Source organism: Dipodomys spectabilis, unplaced genomic scaffold (assembly GCF_019054845.1).
Source record: "Dipodomys spectabilis isolate Male_0828 unplaced genomic scaffold, ASM1905484v1 ptg000360l, whole genome shotgun sequence".
Classification (NCBI taxonomy): domain Eukaryota; kingdom Metazoa; phylum Chordata; class Mammalia; order Rodentia; family Heteromyidae; genus Dipodomys; species Dipodomys spectabilis.
Window position 1 is genome coordinate 770,451 of NW_024871037.1, and position 19,163 is coordinate 789,613.

The 19,163-nt window shown below is 47.6% G+C and overlaps 1 protein-coding gene and 1 long non-coding RNA gene across 2 annotated transcripts; both read right to left on the minus strand.

The window, feature by feature from the left end:
* Positions 1-620, minus strand: LOC122095578. The gene is made up of 3 exons (XR_006145178.1): positions 531-620; positions 312-343; positions 1-58 (listed from the first exon to the last, which is right to left on the minus strand). It is a non-coding gene; the product is annotated as an uncharacterized LOC122095578 (long non-coding RNA).
* An 11,278-nt stretch (positions 621-11,898) lies between these two features.
* LOC122095589 (lipocalin Cav p 3.0101-like) lies at positions 11,899-17,671 on the minus strand. The gene is made up of 8 exons (XM_042665906.1): positions 17,535-17,671; positions 17,139-17,253; positions 16,513-16,652; positions 15,533-15,603; positions 14,178-14,288; positions 12,978-13,079; positions 12,757-12,788; positions 11,899-12,071 (listed from the first exon to the last, which is right to left on the minus strand). Exons 1-7 carry the CDS (start codon positions 17,669-17,671, stop codon positions 12,769-12,771), a joined length of 696 nt encoding a protein of 231 aa, XP_042521840.1. The 3' UTR covers positions 11,899-12,071; positions 12,757-12,768.
* Between the last annotated feature and the right edge of the window lie 1,492 nt (positions 17,672-19,163).

Here is a 19,163-nt window from a genome sequence, read left to right on the forward strand (position 1 = left end):
GTCAATTCTGCTGGAATGGGGAAGAAGGAGGCAGGTGCCCTCCTGAACATGTTATCACCTGTGAGGATGGAGCAGAGAGGAGGGACCCGAACCTGAGACTCCGGGAATGTCCTCACAGTGGAGATTGCAAATCGGAAACAGGCAACGCATAGAAGTAGGACATGAGAAATGAACTGCTAAAGGCAGATTCACTTCCCAGGATCTCGTGTGTGTGTGTGTGTGTGTGTGTGTGTGTGTGTGTGTGTGTGTGTGTGTGTGTGTGTGTGTGTGTGTGTGTGTGTGTGTGTGTGTGTGTGTGTGCATGTACTCACCCGGGCAGGTCTTTACTTCTCAGGACAATCATCTATGAAAAGAGCAAGGAAGAAAATGAAGCAGGATCAAGAGAGATGTGCAATCCCACCAATCGGATTCCTTGCCAGGCAAGCAACACATGATTGTGTGCAGAGACGATCTTGGGCAAGGATGTCGGGGGAGTGAGTTCGTGTGGTGATGTGTATGTGGCCGGCTGGAAGGAAGAGGATCAGACTCACCTGTTTCCTGGACATACTGAATGCTGGACATGGGGATAGCCTTCTTCTCGGCGAACTCCTCCAGCCTCTGTTTCTCTTCCTCCGTCAGCCTCTCTCCTTTCCCTGTGTGGCATGGAAAGGGAGTCAGGAAGAGGCGGCCTACATGACAATGGCTTCCCCTGAGAACCACTGGGCCAGTGATCAGCCATGCCCATGCCGACAGGCTCCCAGAGATCAAGATGGGGTCTCTAGCGTGATGTGTTGTCGGGGCTTATTTATATGTTTGGTTTGTTTTTGGTTATTTTGGTGCCAGTCCTGGAGATTGAACTGGAGGCCTGGGGCCTGTCGTGAGCTTTTGGTGTTAAGGCTAGCATGCTCCCTCAGGGGCTGTTTCTGGCTCTTTGGTGCTTCACTAGAGAGATGAGTCTCAGGGACTTAGCTGTCCCTGCTGGCATCGCACCAGGATCCTCAGATCGCAGCCTCCTGAGTAGCTGGGATGGCAGGCGTGAGCCACTGGTGCCAGGTGAGATTTCTTCTTTCCTCCACACTCTGCAGTCTCCCTTATCCCGTCTCCAATTCCCCACGCAATTTCGGGTCTTGCCCCTTCCCAAAAGGATGGGACAAAGGGACTCAAGCCTATTTCCCCTGTTACCTGTGAGAAAAACCAGAAGCACAACTCCAAATCACATCTTGGCCATTCCTCCAACCTGTGTTGGATATTCTCAGCCCCCCTCCATTGTGAGTATGATAAACACCCCATTATCCAACTCCAGTGCTTGCTCATACTTCATTCATCAGAGCTCATGATTGTCGTGTTTGACAGAATTTCATCTCAGAAGCTCAACTCGTGTTGCTCTACCAGGCAGGTGACATTTGTTTGGACCCTTCGAGAACGTGGTAGGAGGGGTCAGGGAGGAAAGGAGCTCACTCCACCACCAAATTGAATGAGGATTTGCCCCGTGGGTTCCTATACTACAAGCCCCTTGGAAGTGTGGGAATGAGACAGATCCCTGCTGGGAGACTCTCTAGGAATGGGTAGAATAAACAAGTGTGCGACAGAGCTAGGTCTTTTGGAATAGACCGTTCTGTCTCCTCCACTCCGCAGCACGGGGCTTGGCGATGATTTCCCGCAGTGGATGTGGGCAGTGGCCGCCCTTCCCCCTCCAGGCTCAGTCCCCAGCCCGCTATGGGCTGACGGCCCCTGGCACTCACCTGCCACCAGGATGCAGTATGTGACCTGTCCTTCTTCATCCGTGTTCTTATTGTAGAAGATCAGATGTCTGCTTTGCTTCAGAATCTCCAACTTATTTAGGCCACGGTCTAGAACAAAAGCAGTCATCCTCAGCTCGCTCACGTTCTAGGCCCGCATTGCAAGTCGCCTGCTCTGTGTGGAATACACTGCTCTCCTCCTCTCCCCCAGGGTAGGCTGGCGCTCAGTCATTTGGTGCCTAATCCATCTTGGGCATTGCCTCGACGGTCAAACACCCTGGTCTTGGGTGGAGAATTCCACCTCCTCCAGACACAGCCCAGAGACCTTTGCCTGAATCCTCCACCCTCCCCAAACCATCCTAGCATGAACGAACAAGAATCTGTGCTCCCACTTGTCCTAAGTGAAACCAATACAATTCAGTAGGTTCAGGTTGGCTCTTCTATTGGTATTTTGACTTTCATATCAGAGATTTTAGTACATCAGGCCCCTTTCCAATCGATTACTGGTCTTTCAAACTCCAACAGACTTTCTTAGGACATATATATTAATGATCCTAAGCAACTGTGCAGAGGGGTGGACGTTCAACAAAACAGTTTATGAATACAGCATGACTCGATCAATGTGGAGAATATGGTTGTTAAATCATTTTCTCCAGTGAGACTAAGGTGCCAGCAACACCTGACAAAGTGGATGGGGTTTTCCCCCACTTCAATTCCTGGGAATTTCCTGAAGCTGTTGATAAAATACCTGCGGTCTCCATCAATGGCCTTTTCAAATGGCATTCTGTGTGCACAAGAGAGTTTTTACTCAAGAGAGTCAAAAACTATGACAATAATTCATGTTCTGAAAGCTTATCGCCAGGAATGGTGATTAGCGATCTGTTGCCTTCACATCTGTATCATCTGTGGGTACAGTGTTCAAATGAATTCTTTAATAAAATACATATTGCTGGTGATGAAAAATAAAGGAAGGAAGATAAAACCCATGGGTCAGGAGTTGTGTCTAACGGCTAAATTGAGGAGATTGAGCAAGATCTAATGTGTTTGTCCACCACCTTCATAAATGGTGACATCTAGAGGGAATCCTCTTTGAGATCATTTGAAAAGGAATAATCAAATATCCTGAAGATCTTAAGGCAAACTTGTATAATCCCTGAATGTTCTAGGTTGAAGCCGTCACCTGGACAGTTCAGCTCTTTCTCGCAGATGATCTCCGACTCTACTCTTGGATGTTCGGAGACTTCAGAGGCATAGATGGAAGATCTAGAGCACCCCCACACACACACCCTGCATCCTGTGCATGGCCACGCTTCGAGTCCCCTCTTCTCTCTACACCGCATTGTACTCACACGGTGCTCTGTATGATCCATCGTCCTGCCGCGTGCCCACAACAGTGCATTTTTTGCACACTCCGGTTTGCCTGAAAAATATCAGCACAAAAATCCATACATCCCAGGAACATGTTCCAGAATAGTTGAGCAGAAGAGGATACCAACCTGAGAGATTCTTTGAATAACTCACCACCTCAAATTTATTATGGTTATTATTAAATACTCTTATTATATAATTATTACATGATATATTATAAATAGACAGTATTTGATAATTAGTATATAATTCTGTCATATATAGGAAAATTATTGTTAACTATATAATAATATTCATTATGAATAATAATATGCTCATGTCCATGTCAAGGTAAGGGTATGGGTGTAGAGCGTCTTCCCAGGAAGCCATGTGTCAATCTAAAATCAGGGAACACATTTGCCACGCATGTGGACTGTGTGCCAGATTAAACCTGACACTGCCCTTGATAAGGCCATAGGCACAAAGGTTCCCCCTCGGTCGAAAGCCCAGGGTGTGGGTCCATTCTGTTTCTGAGCTGCTCGTGTAAGACCTGAATCCACCAGGGTTCAGGTGCTGATTGTGACGCAGAGCCCACACTATCCATTCCTGGCTGGAAACCAGTCACCACGGCATTTTCTAAAAATGTACATGGTTGTGTGAAAGATCCTAGGACCCGGACATGGGGGCAGAGCATGGCTCCATCTTCTGAGGATGGGGAGGAGAGGTGGGAGAGGGAAGCTTTCCTCACTTGTTATAAAATTGGACGGTCATGGATCTTCCATCTTCAGGAGCCTCGACGTAGCGGAAAAGGCCTCTCAAGGGGCCGTCTTCCTGAATCTTCGGCAATCTGTTTGCTAGGATGGCCACCGTGCTCCACTTGCCAGTGACCTGGAGGATGAAGGTCCCATTGCCTAAGGCCAGCACCTTTCTCCTCCTTCCCCTACCCCCCATAGATCCTCCTCCCCTCTGCTCCCGCCCACAGCCCAGCACAAGACCAATCTGTATTTGGCAGAAGAGGAGGTCAGGCCTTGCCTCTCTTCCGGGACATCCAACCCGGAGCCTCCATGACCCAGACACCCAGGAGCACCATCATGGCTTCTGGAGAGTGAGCCAGGATTCAAGGCAGGCATGACAGGCTCCCCAGGCAAAGTCACAACCCAACATGGCCGGGGGTCTTGCACTAAAGAGGCCACCTCCATCTACCACCGACAGGAAGTTGAAAGAGGGAAAGGCATTTTCCTGATCATGAGCACACAGACATCCACAGGCTATTCAACTCAATCTCTCTGTGTCTCTCATACACACACACACACACACACACACACACACACAAGCTTGCTACGTGCATGCCTGGTACCTTCCATGGCTGAATCTCAGCACAGACCACACAGAACGAGACAGCAAAGAGCAGAGCCTTCATCGTGAGGAAACTGCTGGTGAGCCCGGGGCTGTAGAAGCTCAGAGCAGGTCGGCTGTGGTGGAAATGATCTGAACGCTTCCTCCTTTTATATCATGTCTCCACCATCCTGATGCATAATGACCCGAGTGTTTCCCATCACAAGACCTTTTGTCCCCCTCCGAGTGTCCTCCCAGTGGCCTCGCTGGGGGCCATGGGCAGGGTCTGGCACCCTCAGACTCTAATGCGATTAGCAGCAAAGGAAGAGCCAGTCCAGCCCAGTGACCTTCATGGTGACTTGGAGCACAAAGGGAGGAAGGGCTTCCAAGGACAGGCGTGGCTCTGGGCCCCGCTCACCTGGTTGGGACAGGAGATGGGCGTCCACGTCCTCCTGTCTCCAGCTCCATCTTGCAGCGGCCTTGTCTCTGTCCACTTGGTGAAACCCAGGGAATCTCTTGCCACCATCCAAGATGGCGGCCTTCCACTTTCCACTCGATCAGCTCACGGCATGCCATGTCTCAGACACAAATCATCTAGAAACATAAAACAGAAGACATTTCTTGTTGATGGAAAACAGGAAACCAAGTCACAGATGGTGATTCTTCCCTGATTTAGGAGTGTGGGCCTGTGGATTTGTTTTCTCTCATTCTATGATATCATCCACTGTGGCTGTTTATGTGAGGAGGGAAAGAACCCAGAGAAACACTCAGTCATTGCCACAAATTACCTGTGTGGTTTCTTTATGAATGGGGTGGTCTGATTCCTGCATATCCATGTACACATTTTGCATCACATTCTTCAGACCATACCTGTGATTTGGGGTTTCCTCTCAATGGGTGCCTTTTCTATTTCACATAATGGAGCAGCAAACATCTTCCTGTGTCCAAGGCCCATTTACCTCAGTATTTCTTACCTTCTCACACATCCTTTGATATCTAAATAAAAATATATAGTTGTAAAGCCGGGCGCTGGTGGCTCACGCCTGTAATCCTAGCTACTCAGGAGGCTGAGATCTGAGGATCGAGGTTCAAAGCCAGCCCGGGCAGGAGAGACCGTGAGACTCCTATCTCCAATAAACCACCAGAAAACCGGAAGTGGCGCTGTAGCTCAAGTGGTAGAGCGCTCGCCTTGAGCTGAAGAGCTGAGGGACAGCGCCCAGGCCCAGAGTTCAAGCCCCATGGCCGACAAAAAAAAAAATATATATATATAGTTGTACACCCAATTCCCAAATGTATTTAGGACCTGTGGTTCTAACTTTGTTCCTCAATAAATCTTTTTTTAATTTTTTTTTGCTTGACAGTCCTGGGGCTTGAACCCAGGGCCTGGGTACTGTCCCTGATCTTCTTCTGCTCAACGCTAGCATTCTACCACTTAAGCAACAGCACCACTTTTGGCTTTTTCTGTGTATGTAGTACAGAGGAATGGAACCCAGGGCTTCATGCATGCTAGGTAAGCACTCTGCCACCAAGACACCTTCCCAGACCCTCAATCTATCTTTCCTATAAACGTCTCTCATTCCTGTTGGAGGACTTGTCACCAGGAAAGAAAGCATATTTGATGTTCACTCACTTTTCAGAATTATTAACATTATTCTGGAAATGTGTATGAGATGATGATTTTCTTCTGATGGCTCCTTTCTCTGAGGTTAGAGCCATTCTTGTTTTTCAGCTTCTCTGGTGTTGAGCACAAAAATAAGTAATATGGAAGCAAGTGCAAAGGCAGCTCTGATCTCCCATCCATTAAGACCTTTCCCATTTTTGGATGATGGCCTACACTGTGCCAGATACTCTGCAGAGTCCAGGGGTCTTTGGTCTTCCTTTCTCATCGCTGGCAAATTGCACTGTCCTAAGAAGTGAAGAAGTCAGCCATGAACTACTTCCTTGTTCCTTCTTGCTTAATCCTATTTTCCGATTGACCGTTCCTCGAAAATTTCCCTGTCCTTCTTGGAAGAAAGATTGTGTAAAAACCACCTTAACTATCACATGTCTGCAATAGCTTGTGATCATCTGCCATGCGGTTCTGTATTTCTTTCACCAGATACATTATTCACCTACGCATTTAATGCGATCAGAGAAGAAGGCGCTAATTCAGAGACCTGGAAGGATGGACACAAATCCTACCAAATCTCTCAGCCTACAGTTGTTGTGAAGACATTGAGATTGGCAAAGGATTGATTCATTTTCTATCTCTTCATTTTTTGTTTCTACACATTTATCATAGGTAAGTAGATGCACAAGGAACATGCGATTTTAAAAACCAGTTTCTGAAATAATGTTTAAAAGAAGAATACAAAAATAGAAATAAAAAATTTTAAAGCATTTTCTGAGGACAATTTATCTTGATCAATGTCATCCTTTCAAAATTCTCATCCATCCCTCCTCTACCTGTCCAGCCACGAAATATGCCCGATTTGTAAAATACGCACGGGATGCTTGTGTGGTTTTGTTTTCCCTTTTTGCATATTTCTCTCTTTTATTTCATTACTACTTTTTTAATAGGCAAGTTCCTTGAAATGATGCTCTGGGTTCCAATAGGATACAAAATTTGGGTCATTAGAGTTTGTGCAATTTATCTACACTGTAAATCTAAATTCTGCTGTGCAGATTCATTTCAAATCCTCAGTTTCCTCTGCCTTTGGGATATAGTCTTTTGCCATTGTTTGTCTAAGGAAGCAGGCAGAGTATTTCTTCATTCCCGTTTCTCACCACAGGCAGAACAAACACATACTGTATTCTTCTCTTCCTTCCTTCCGTCCTTCCAAAGTGCTCAGAAATGATCAGAAGTACTTGGTGTATCATCTGACTTTTGGGATCTATCCAGCAACAAGATTACAAACCCACGTGGAAGGGATTTCCTTCTTCCCCTGTCTTTCCTTGGTGTGACTTTCATCCTACCTCTCTCTAATGCAGTCCTTTCAGAAAAATCTTCTCAGGATGTGTCTAATTGTTGTCTGATCTTAGGAAGACCCTGTTAAGTGGCCATCAGGAGAAATGATAATGTCCTCTCTCTGAGAGTTTAATATCAATACTAGATTCTTGTTTCCTATTGATTTCTGAAGGATTTCACATAACACTTACCTGTCAACCTCAACTTAACATTGCTCAGTGTAGTCATGAGGAAAATACAAATAAACAGCAAGCCTTCAGAAACTCATTACAAGTATAAATTATCACATTATTGCCTTATTACATCAGCCGATATTGTCTTATTTATTTACTTTATCATGTGTTTGAATGATTTTGTTGATCAGACTATCACAGGCTTAGCAAGCTTGGTCTGACTGCCAGTATGCACATTTGCGTTTGACTTTGCCCTTTGAGCAATCATACATTTGTTTGTTTGCTTCCAGAAATGATCCATTATTTGAGCCACAAAGGGAATGTGCTGGTTTTCTGGTATATAATGCCATGTTCAGAGTATGCATAGATTGTTGAATACGCTCCAGGGCATACAAGTGAACACAAATGTATGAACAGAAGGATTGTAGGTTCAAAGTAGATCACAAAGAGTGTAATTCCTTAGAAAGGCAGACTCAAAATTCAACAAAATAAACAAATGGAAGCAGAGACTTGGAAAAGGTGGGGTGGGGTCATATGAGGCAGGGTAGGTGAATGAAGAGGAGAAGTTCGGGGTGAAATTCAGACAAGAATTCAATGTTTGCCCTGCAAAAGAAAGAAGAGGGTGGGAAGAGGTGGGTGGCAGAAGGATGGGGGAGAATGTGGAAAGAAAAGGGGTGGATCAAGAGCTTTGTTTTGTGGTAACACAGATACTTAGAAATCATAAAAGACATGTCAAATGCCAGTGGCTCAGCCCTGTCATCCTAGCTACTCAGGAATCTGAGGATCACGGTTCAAAGCCAGCACACACAGAAAAGACAGTGAGACTCTTATCTGCAATAAACCACCAGAAAACAAGAAGTGGTGCTGTGGCTCAAGAGGTAGAGCACTAGCCTTGAGCTGAAGAGCTGAGGGACAGAGCCCAAGACTAGAGTTCAAGCCCCATGACCAACAAAAAATAAAAGACATGAAAAATGAAACCACTAGTTGAAAAATGGTGTTTTCAGACAGCAGTTATTTCCTAAAAATTCATGGATTGCACATGGGCCTCTCTCTGCTTTCTGATGTCCTGTTCTGTTGACAAAGTTAAACCATGGCAGATTTGTTGTGGGTAGAGGAATATTCGTAGGTAATCGCATGAAGTCTCAAAATTGTGGAGTCTCATGTGGAACACTTCTGTTCTTCCTGAGGCCTTTTTCACAGTATTCATTAATCTCCAGCCTCAATTTCCCCAACCATACCCAAGTTGGGTATGTGAGGTTCATTCCTCCTACCATCATCACCTGAGGGCAAAGCTTTCTGCCAGGAAAGAAGGGATGATACCAACGTTCAAGACTGGGGCAGGAGGCTGGGAAGCTGGCTCAGTGGTAGAGTGCTTGCCTTGCATGCTTGAGGCCCTGGGTTTGATTCCTCAACTCCACATAAGCGGAGAAAATAAGCCAGAAGTGGTGCTATGGATCAAGAGGTAGAGTGCTAGCCTTGAGCTGAACAGCTGAGTGACAGCGACCAGCACAGATTTCAGGCCCCAAGTCTGGACCCATAAAATAAAACACTAGGGCAGAATTTGTCACTTCTTTCTGTTTGTATCGGAGCAATGTCTATTGTGCATTTTGAAGAGAAGTTAAGAAGCTGCTGAAGGCGTCATCTCCAAGTGTGCAATGGGTCCATTCTGCTCCATCCTGCTGTACAACCCTTCCCTCCCATCCCCGCAATCCAGCTGGGAGTCGGTGCTCAAGCTTAGAATCCCGGCTAGTCAGGAGATTTGGGAATGGTGGTTGGAAGCCAGCTGGAGCAGGAATGTGTGTGAGCCTGTGTCCATCATTCATGCCTCCAAACTAGAAATCGAGCTGGGGCTCAGGTGGTTGAAGGACAGCCGTGAACACAAATGCTCACGTACAGCACCCTGGCCCTGAATTCTAGCCCCAAATACTGCAGAAAAACAACCATCACAACCAAAGGCTCCAGTCCATACAAAGATCTTGCATTTTCTTCAAGAAAGCCACCTGAAGGGTTGTTATCGCTCCATGTCATTCCTGACATCAGAAAATGGTTCTCTCTCCTTGTCTTGCAATCCTGCATGTTATTCCAGCATTGTTCGTGCTGTGGGGAGGAAGTTGGATTCTCAATTTCAACCACCTGGGCAGCCTATGCTGTGAAAGCTGAACCCAGAAGATCAGCTAACATCATACACGTGGGAGAATCTTCAGGAATTCTTCAGGAGAGACCCAGCGTTCTCCGCTGGTGCGGAAGGGTGTCCGTCTGTTTCTGGGCATCCCATTGCTCCATGTCAGCAGTCACCATGGGTACTTGTTAATCCTTGTCAGATTCCATGCATTGTCTACACTTGACACATGACAGGGCCCGGTTCTCACCTGGCACCTGTTATCTCTGCCCATCCTTTCCCCTCCACTTCTTCTTCTTCCTGCAGGACAGCAGGAAGCCTTACACACATCACCTGCCCCGAACTGGTAATCCCCTGTCACTGTCAATCACCTGACTGTCAATCACTTGACTGGGACTCAGCAAAGCAGCTCAGGCTCTGACATCACTTCCTCCTCCTCAGAGCTTACTTCCTGTTCCTCTGAAATCACTTCCTCTTCGTCTGAGGCCACTGACTCTTTTTCTGAGGCCCATGCCTCTGAGCCCTGTTCCTCATCCTCTGAGATCACTTCCTCTTTTTCTGAGGCCTTTTCCGCTGAGGCTACTTCCTCTTCCTCTGAGGTCTTTTCTTCTTACTGGTAGGCCCTTTCTACTTCCTCTGAAGTCACTTCCTCATCCTGTAAGATCACTTCCTCTTCCTTTGAGATCACTTCCTATTCCTCTGAGGCTACTTCCTCTTACTCTGGCGTCGCTTCCTCCTCTGCCCAATCATTCCTTCTTTAAACAGTGTCCAGTCCACACACGTCCTAGCACAGTTCTGCATCCCCTGTGCCCACACCTCTTGCTCAACCTACCCCAATCCTCTGTGTGCCATGTGCTCACTCTCCACATCTCTGCATGGCTCCATCTGGCCCAGGCTGGCAGCTTGGTTCTTCTAAATCAATTCTCTACAGCCTGGAAGCTGCCAGCGCCTGCTTTCGTGTTCTTGTGCCAACACCTCCGAGCAGAGTTCAAGTCTCTACCTTTGTGTCCACTAAGACTGAGCACTTGGGAACCCGTGTTAAATACCGGCTCATTCAAGGGGGGCCCTGGGAAGAAGGGATGGCCTAAGTCCCACCAGGAGATTCCTGGTGAGGCATGAGTAAAGAAAGGCCCAGGCTGTGATTTGTCCCAACTCCTACATGAATATTACATGATTAATATTCTAATCCCACCTTGGGCTGAAGAACCAATAAACCCATGGGTCTGGTTCAGGTCTAAGCCCAACCTCTGCCTTCATAGTTCTGATGGGTCGGTGTCATCTTAAGAGGGTTGCAGAACATGAATGGAAGGGCATCTTGCACAGAGGAGTTGGATAAGGAGAAATCAGGAGGAAATGGGGTTCTCAATCTCAGCAAGTCCGGATACTGCCAGAAATCCTAGGGCTGAGAGCAGGGAGAGACAGTGCCCATCTGCTATTGCATGTCCACAGAATGTGAGACTCTCAGCATCCGGGGCATGTATGTACCAGGCCTAGGTGGGCAAACCACACTACCCAGGGTTTCTCCTCTCCAACTCCCCCTCCAGGATTCCCCACATGGTGACAAGAACAGGCCTGGCATTTTAGGCACGCTTTTTCCCACATTGGGGTCCAGGCACTTCCCACTGCCTAAAGCCAACCCCTAGCCTGAGATGACATGTGTTCAAGCCCAAAAGACAGTTTTCTTTGTGTGTTTGACAGATTCCCTCAGTCCAGTCCCAGGGAAGGCAGAACCAAGGGAAGCCGACTTTGAGCCCTGCAGCCTTGTGTTTCCGGTGGAATCTATGGGAACATGATAGAACTTCTTCACAGACCCTCCCACTCTTGAAGATGATGTGTCTTTTCCTAATGCTAAATGCTCAGGGACTATGTCATTGTTGTTTTCTCTTCCTGAGCTTGTCCTCAGGACTTGGGCATCCTCCTTCGGGTTCTGTGTTCAAGGCCAGCACTCAACTACACAAGGCATAGCATTGCTTCTGGGTTTGGGTGTGATTAACTAGAGATAGGAAGTCTCCCAGACTTTTCTGCCCTGGGCTGATTTCAACCCATGAGACTTAGATCTTAGCTCGTTGAGTAGCTAGCAGGGCAGGCATGAGCATGGCGTATTCTGAATAACAGACACAGAATCGGTGGTTCTAGTAGAGACTTGATTTTCAATCACTCCTTTGGAGTGGCTGTTTCTGGGAAGGGCCCCATTGAGTGGATCATCCAAGTCAGAAGGACATGCTTGGGAAAGGTTTATTGAATCACTCAGTGATGGATTGCCAGCACAGATTTCAGGAGAAGGGGAGAAGTGGGAAAGGCATGAGTCAGGATGCTGATGTAGCAGGATAGAGGAAAACATGGGTGATGCGTGAGGACAGCTCATCTTCCCAGAGTCGATTCTGCTGGAATGGGGAAGATGGAGGCAGGTGCCCTCCTGAACATGCTATCACCTGTGAGGATAGAGCAGAGAGGAGGGACCCACACCTGAGACCCTGGGAATGTCCTCACGGTGGAGATCGCAAATGGGAAACAGGCAACGCATAGAAGGACATGAGAAACGAACTGCTAAAGGCAGATTCACTTCCCAAGATCTCGTGTGTGTATATGTGTGTGTGTGTGTGTGTGTGTGTGCATGTGTGCGCGCCTGTTACTAGAAGTCCCATTTTCCTAGTGAAGGAGATGTTGTCAACACACCAGGTCAGAGATGATGCCTTTGTAGCGGTCGAGTGGCTACGTCCTGTGTACTGGAAATTACGTGTGGATCTGCTTTTACACATGATTTCTGCAGACGCGCCCACTGGCTGAGAGAGTTTGTGAACACAGCATTGTCCACTGGCCCGGAAATCGACCAAAATTCACAGATTTTTAACCCTTCCTCTATCAAACAGTTCTGTCCTCCTTTTCCCAGATTGTAAAACCCGGGTGCACACCTAAGTCAGGAAGGGAAATTTTCCTGACTCCTACACATAGTTTCCTTCCAGAGAGATTCTGAACTCCACAATCAGAAGAAAATACAGCAGAATTCGTGTGGCGATGGGGTGAAGGGCCATGTGTGTGTGTGTGTGTGTGTGTGTGGGGTGTGTGTGTGTGTGTGTGTGTGTGTGTGTGTGTGTGTGTGTGTGCACGTGTACTCACCTGGGCAGGTCTTTACTTCTCCGGACAATCATCTGTGAAAAAGAGCAAGGAAAAAAATGAAACAGGATCAAGGGAGATGTGCGATCCCACCAAGCGGATTCCTTGCCAGGCAAGCAACACATGATCGTGTGCAGAGATGATCTTGGGCAAGGATGTCGGGGGAGTGAGTTCATGTGGTGATATGTATGTGGCCGGCTGGAAGGAAGAGGATCAGGACTCACCTGTTTCCTGGACATACTGAATGCTGGACATCGGGATACCCTTCTTCTCGGCGAACTCCTCCAACCTCTGTTTCTCTTCCTCGGTCAGCCTCTCTCCTTTCCCTGTGTGGCATGGAAAGGGAGTCAGGAAGAGGCGGCCTACATGACAATGGCTTCCCCTGAGAACCACTGGGCCAGTGATCAGCCATGCCCATGCCAACAGGCTCCCAGAGATCAAGATGGGGTCTCTAGCGTGATGTGTTTTCAGGGCTTATTTACACGTTTGGTTTGTTTTTGGTAATTTTGGTGCCAGTCCTGGAGATTGAACTGGAGGCCTGGGGCCTGTCCTTGAACTTTTGGTGTTCAAGGCTAGCATGCTCCCTCAGGGGCTGTTTCTGGCTCTCTGGTGCTTCACTAGAGAGGTGAGTCTCAAGGACTTGGCTGTCCCTGCTGGCATCCCACCAGGATCCTCAGATCTCAGCCTCCTGAGTAGCTGGGATGGCACTGGTGCCCAGGTGAGATTTCTTCTTTCCTCCACACTCTGCAGTCTTACTTTTCCCATCTCCAATTCCCTACGCAATGTCCGGTCTTGCCCAGAACCCAAGGGAGAAGACCAAGGGACTCAAGCCTATTTCCCCTGTGACCTGTGAGAAAAACCAGAAGCACAACTCCAAATCACATCCTGGCCATTCCTCCAACCTGTGTTGGATATTCTCCGCCCTCCCCCTCCCCACCCCACCCCCGCCATGCGAGTATGATAAACACCCCATTATCCAACTCCAGTGCTTGTCATACTTCATTCGTCAGAGCTCACGATTGTCATGTCTGACAGCATTTGATCTCAGAAGCTCAACTCGTGTTCCTCTACCAAGCAGGTGACATTTGTTTGGACCCTTCGAGAACGTGGTAGGAGGGGTCAGCGAGGAAAGGAGCTCACTCCACCATCAAATTGAATGAGGATTTGCCCCGTGGGTTCCTATACTACAAGCCCCTTGGAAGTGTGGGAATGAGACAGATCCCTGCTGGGAGACTCTCTAGGAATGGGTAGAATAAACAAGTGTGCAACAGAGCTAGGTCTTCTGGAATAGACCATTCTGTCTCCTCCACTCCGCAGCACGGGGCTTGGCGATGATTACCCGCAGTGGATGTGGGCAGTGGCCGCCCTTCCCCCTCCAGGCTCAGTCCCCAGCCCGCTGTGGGCTGACATCCCCGGGTGCTCACCTGCCACCAGGATCATGTGCGTGACCTGTCCCTCCTCATCCGTGTTCTTATTGTGGAAGATGAGCAGATGGCTGCTTTGCTCCAGCAACTCGAACTCATTTAGGCCATCGTCTACGACAAAAGCAGTCATCCTCAGCTCGCTCACGATCTGGGCCTGCATTGCAAGTCGCCTGCTCTGTGTGGAATACACTGCTCTCCTCCTCCCCCAGGGTAGGCTGGCGCTCAGTCACTTGGCGCCTAATCGGTCTTGGGCGCTGCCTCGAAGTTCAAACATCCTGGTCTTGGGTGGAGAATTCCACCTCCTCCAGACACAGCCCAGAGACCTTTGCCTGAATCCTCCACCCTCCCCAAACCATCCTAGCATGAATGAACAAGAATCTGTGCTCCCACTTGTCCTAAGTGAAATCGGTGCAATTCAGTAGGTTCAGGTTGGCTCTTCTTTTGGTATTTTGACTTTGATATCAGAGATTTTAGTACATCAGGCCCCTTTCCAATCGATTACTGGTCTTTCAAACTCCAACAGACTTTCTTAGGACATATATATTAATGATCCTAAGCAACTGTGCAGAGGGGTGGACGTTCAACAAAACAGTTTATGAATACAGCATGTCTCGATCAATGTGGAGAATATGGTTGTTAAATCATTTTCTCCAGTGAGACTAAGGTGCCAACAATACCTGACAAATTAGATGCAGTCCATCATGTTGGACAGGTTTTCCCCCAATTCAATTCCTGGGAATTTCCTGAAGCTGTTGATAAAATACCTGCGCTGTCTCCATCAACGGCCTTTTCAAATGGCATTTTGTGTGCACAAGAGAGTTTTTACTCAAGAGAGTCAAAAACTATGACAATAATTCATGTACTGAAAGCTTATTGCCAGGAATGGTGGCTAGCGATCTGCTGCCTTCACATCTGTGTCACCTATGGGTACAGTGTTCCAATGAATTCTTTAATAAAACACATATTCCTTGTGATGAAAAATAAAGAAAGGAAGATAAAGCCCACAGGTCAGTAGTTGTGTCCAACTACCAAAGTGAGAACACTGAGCAAGATCTAATGAGCTTGTCCACCGCCTTCATAAATGGTGACATCTAGGGGGAATCCCCTTTGAGATCATTTGAAAAGGAATAATCAAATACCCTGAAGATCTTAAGGCAAACTTGTATAATCCCTGAATTTTCTTGGTTGAAGCCGTCACCTGGACAGTTCAGCTCTTTCTCCCAGATGATCTCCAACTCTACTCTTGGATGTTTGGAGACTTCAGAGGCATAGATGGAAGATCGGTAGCTCCTCCCCCCATCCTGTGCATGGCCACGCTTTGAGTCCCTCTTCTGTCTACACCGCATTGTACTCACACTGTCCTACGTACAATCCATCGTCCCGCAGCGTGCCCACAACAGTGTATTTCTTGCACTCTCCGGTTTGCCTGAAAAATATCAACACAAACATCCATACAACCCAGTAATGTGTTCCAGAATGGCTGAGCAGAAATGGATACCAGCCTGGGAGATTCTTTGAAAATCTCACCACCTCAAATTTATTATGGTTATTATTAAATACTCTTATTATATAATTATTACATGATATATTATAAATAGACAGTATTTGATAATTAGCATATAATTCTGTCATATATAGGAAAATTCTTGTTAACTATATATTAATATTATTAATAATAATATGCACATCCGGGATCTTGAACTCAGGACAAGAGTGCTCAGTCTTAAGGCTTCTGTTTTGCTCAAGGCTGACATTCTACCACTTGAACCACAGCTACCCTTCCCACTTTGTTTGCTGGTTAAATTTCTCATGGATGTCCTGGCCTGGTGTGGGTTGAACTGCGAGCTTTCCAATCTCATCCTCCTGTAATTCAGCTGGCATTACAGGCATGAGCCACCAGGACTGGCTGATGGCTGAATATGCTCATGCCCATGTCAAGGTAAGGGTATGGGTGTAGAGCACCTTCCCAGGAAGCCATGTGTCGATATACAATCAGGGAACACATTTGCCACGCATGTGGACTGTGTGCCAGATTAAACCTGACACTGCCCTTGATAAGGACACAGGCATAAAGTTTCCCCCTCGGTCTAAAGCCCAGGATGTGGGTCCATTCTGTTTCTGAGCTGCTCATGTAAGACCTGAATCCACCAGGTTCAGGTGCTGATTGTGACGTAGAGCGCACACTATCCATTCCTGGCTGGACACCAGTCACCATGGCATTTTCTAAAAGTGTACATGGCTGTGTGAAAGATCCTAGGACCTGGACATGGGGGCAGAGCACCGCTCCCTCTTCTGAGGGTGGGGAGGAGGGGTGGGAGAGGGAAGCTTTCCTCACTTGTTATAAAATTGGACGGTCATGGATCTTCCATCTTCAGGAGCCTCGACGTAGCGGAAAAGGCCTCTCAAGGGGCCGTCTTCCTCAATCTTCTTCAATCTGTTTGCTATGATGGCCAACGTGTGCCACGTGCCAGTGACCTGGAGGACAAAGGTCCCTTTGCCCAAGGCCAGCGCCTCTGTCCTCCTCCCCACCCCCACCCCCAGATCCTCCTCCCCTCTGCTGCCGCCCACAGCCCAGGACAAGGCCAATCTCAACTTGGCAGAAGAAGAGGAGGCCAGGCCTTGCCTCTCTTCTGGGACATCCAACCCGGAGCCTGCATGACCCAGACACCCAGGAGCACCATCATGGCTTCTGGAGAGTGAGCCAGGATTCAATGGAGGCATGACAGGCTCCCCAGGCAAAGTCACAACCCAACATGGCCGGGAGTCTTGGACAAAAGAGGCCACCTCCATCCATCGACAGGGAGTTAAAAGAGGGAAAGGCATTTCCTTGATCATGAGCACACAGACATCCAGGGGCTATTCAACTCAATCTCTCTGTGTCTCTCATCCACACCCACACCCACACCCACACCCACACACACACACACACACACACACACCTGCTAAGCGCATGCCTGGTACCTGTGATGGCTGAATCTCAGCAAAGGCCACACCGAACAAGAGAGCGAAGAACAGAGCCTTCATCGTGAGGAAACTGCTGGTGAGCCCAGGGCTGTAGAAGCTCAGAGCAGGTCGGCTGTGGTGGAAATGATCTGAACGCTTCCTCCTTTTATATCATGTCTCCACCATCCTGATGCATAATGACCCGAGTGTTTCCCATCACAAGACCTTTTGTCCCCCTCCGAGTGTCCTCCCAGTGGCCTCGCTGGGGGCCATGGGCAGGGTCTGGCACCCTCAGACTCTAATGGGATTAGCAGCAAAGGAAAAGCAAGTCCAGCCCTGTGACCTTCATGGTGACTTGGAGCACAAAGGGAGGAAGGGCTTCCAAGGACAGGCGTGGCTCTAGCCCCTGCTCACCTGGTTGGGACAGGAGATGGGCATCCACCTCCTCCTGTCTCCAGCTCCATCTTGCAGCGGCCTTGGTGAAACCCAGGGAATCTCTTGCCACCATCCAAGATGGTGGCCTTCCACTCGATCAGCTCACGGCATGCCATCTCTCAGAGACAAATCATCTAGAAACATCAACCAGAGATCTGCAGGCCTGCTGGCAGAAGGTATTTCTTGTTGAGGAAAAACAGGAAACCAAGTCACAGATGGTGATTCTTCCCTGATTTAGGAGTGTGGTCCTGTGGATTGGTTTTCTCTCAATCTATTACATCATCCACTATGGCCGTTTATGTGAGGAGGGAAGGAACCCAGAGACACAATCTCAGAAAGTTGGCTGTCATTGCCACAAAGGACCTCTGTGATTTCTTCATGAATTGGGTGGTCTGATTGCTCTATATTGAGGTACACAGTTTTTGCATCACATCCTTCTTACCATACATGTGTTTTAGTGTTTCCTCGCAACAGGTGGCTTTTCTATTTCTCACCTGAAGTGGTCACGTAATGGAGCAGCAAACATCTTCCTGTGTCCAAGGCCCATTTATCTCAGTATTTCTTACCTTCCCACACATCCTTTGATATCTAACCTTAAAAAAAAATGCTTCTATGTGGTTGGGAAGGTGGCTTAGTGGTAGAGTGCTTGCCTAGTATGCATGAAGCCCTGGGTTGGATTCCTCAGTACCACATACACAGAAAGGCCAGAATTGGTGCTGTGGCTCAAGTGGTAGAGTGCTAGCTGTGAGTAAAAGATCAGGGATAGCACCCAGGCCCTGAGTTCAAGCCCTAGACTGGCAAAAAAAAATAGTTGTACAACCAATGCCAAATATATTTATGACATACGGTTTTTAAATTTAATAGTCAATTTATCTTTTTTTTTTGGCAGTCCTGGGGCTTGAACTCAGGGCCTGGGTGCTATCTCTGGTCTTTGACTCAAGGCTAGCACTCTACCATTTGAGTCACAGCACCACTTTTGGCTTTTTCTGTGTATGTAGTACTGAAGAATCGAACCCAAGGCTTCATGCATGCCAGACAAGCACTCATCACTAAGCTACACTTCCAGGCCGTCAATCTATCTTTTCTATAAAAGTCTATCTTTCCCGTCGGAGGACTTATAGCCAGGAGAGAAAGCGTATTTGATGTTCACTCATTTTTCAGAATTATAAGCATATACATTATTCTGGAAATGTGTATGAGATGATGATTTTCTTCTAATGGCTCCTTTCTTCTGAGATTAGTAATTTAACTCTTTTTCAGATGCTCTGGTGTTGAGCACAAAAACAAATAATACTGAAGCAAGTGCAAAGCCAGCTCTGATCTCCCACCGAATAAGACCTTTCCCATTTTTGGACGGCGGCCTACACTGTGCCAGATACTCTGCAGACTCCTGGGGTCCTTGGTCTTCCTTTCTCATCGCTGGCAAATTGCAGTGTCCTTAGAAGTGGAGAGAAGGTCAGCCATGAAGTACTTCCTTGTTCCTTCTTGCTTAATCCTATTTTCCGATTGATCCTTCCATGAAAATTCCCGTGTCCTTCTTGGAAGAAAGGTTATGTAAAAACCACCTTAACTATCTCATGTCGGCAACAGCTTGTGATCATCTATCAT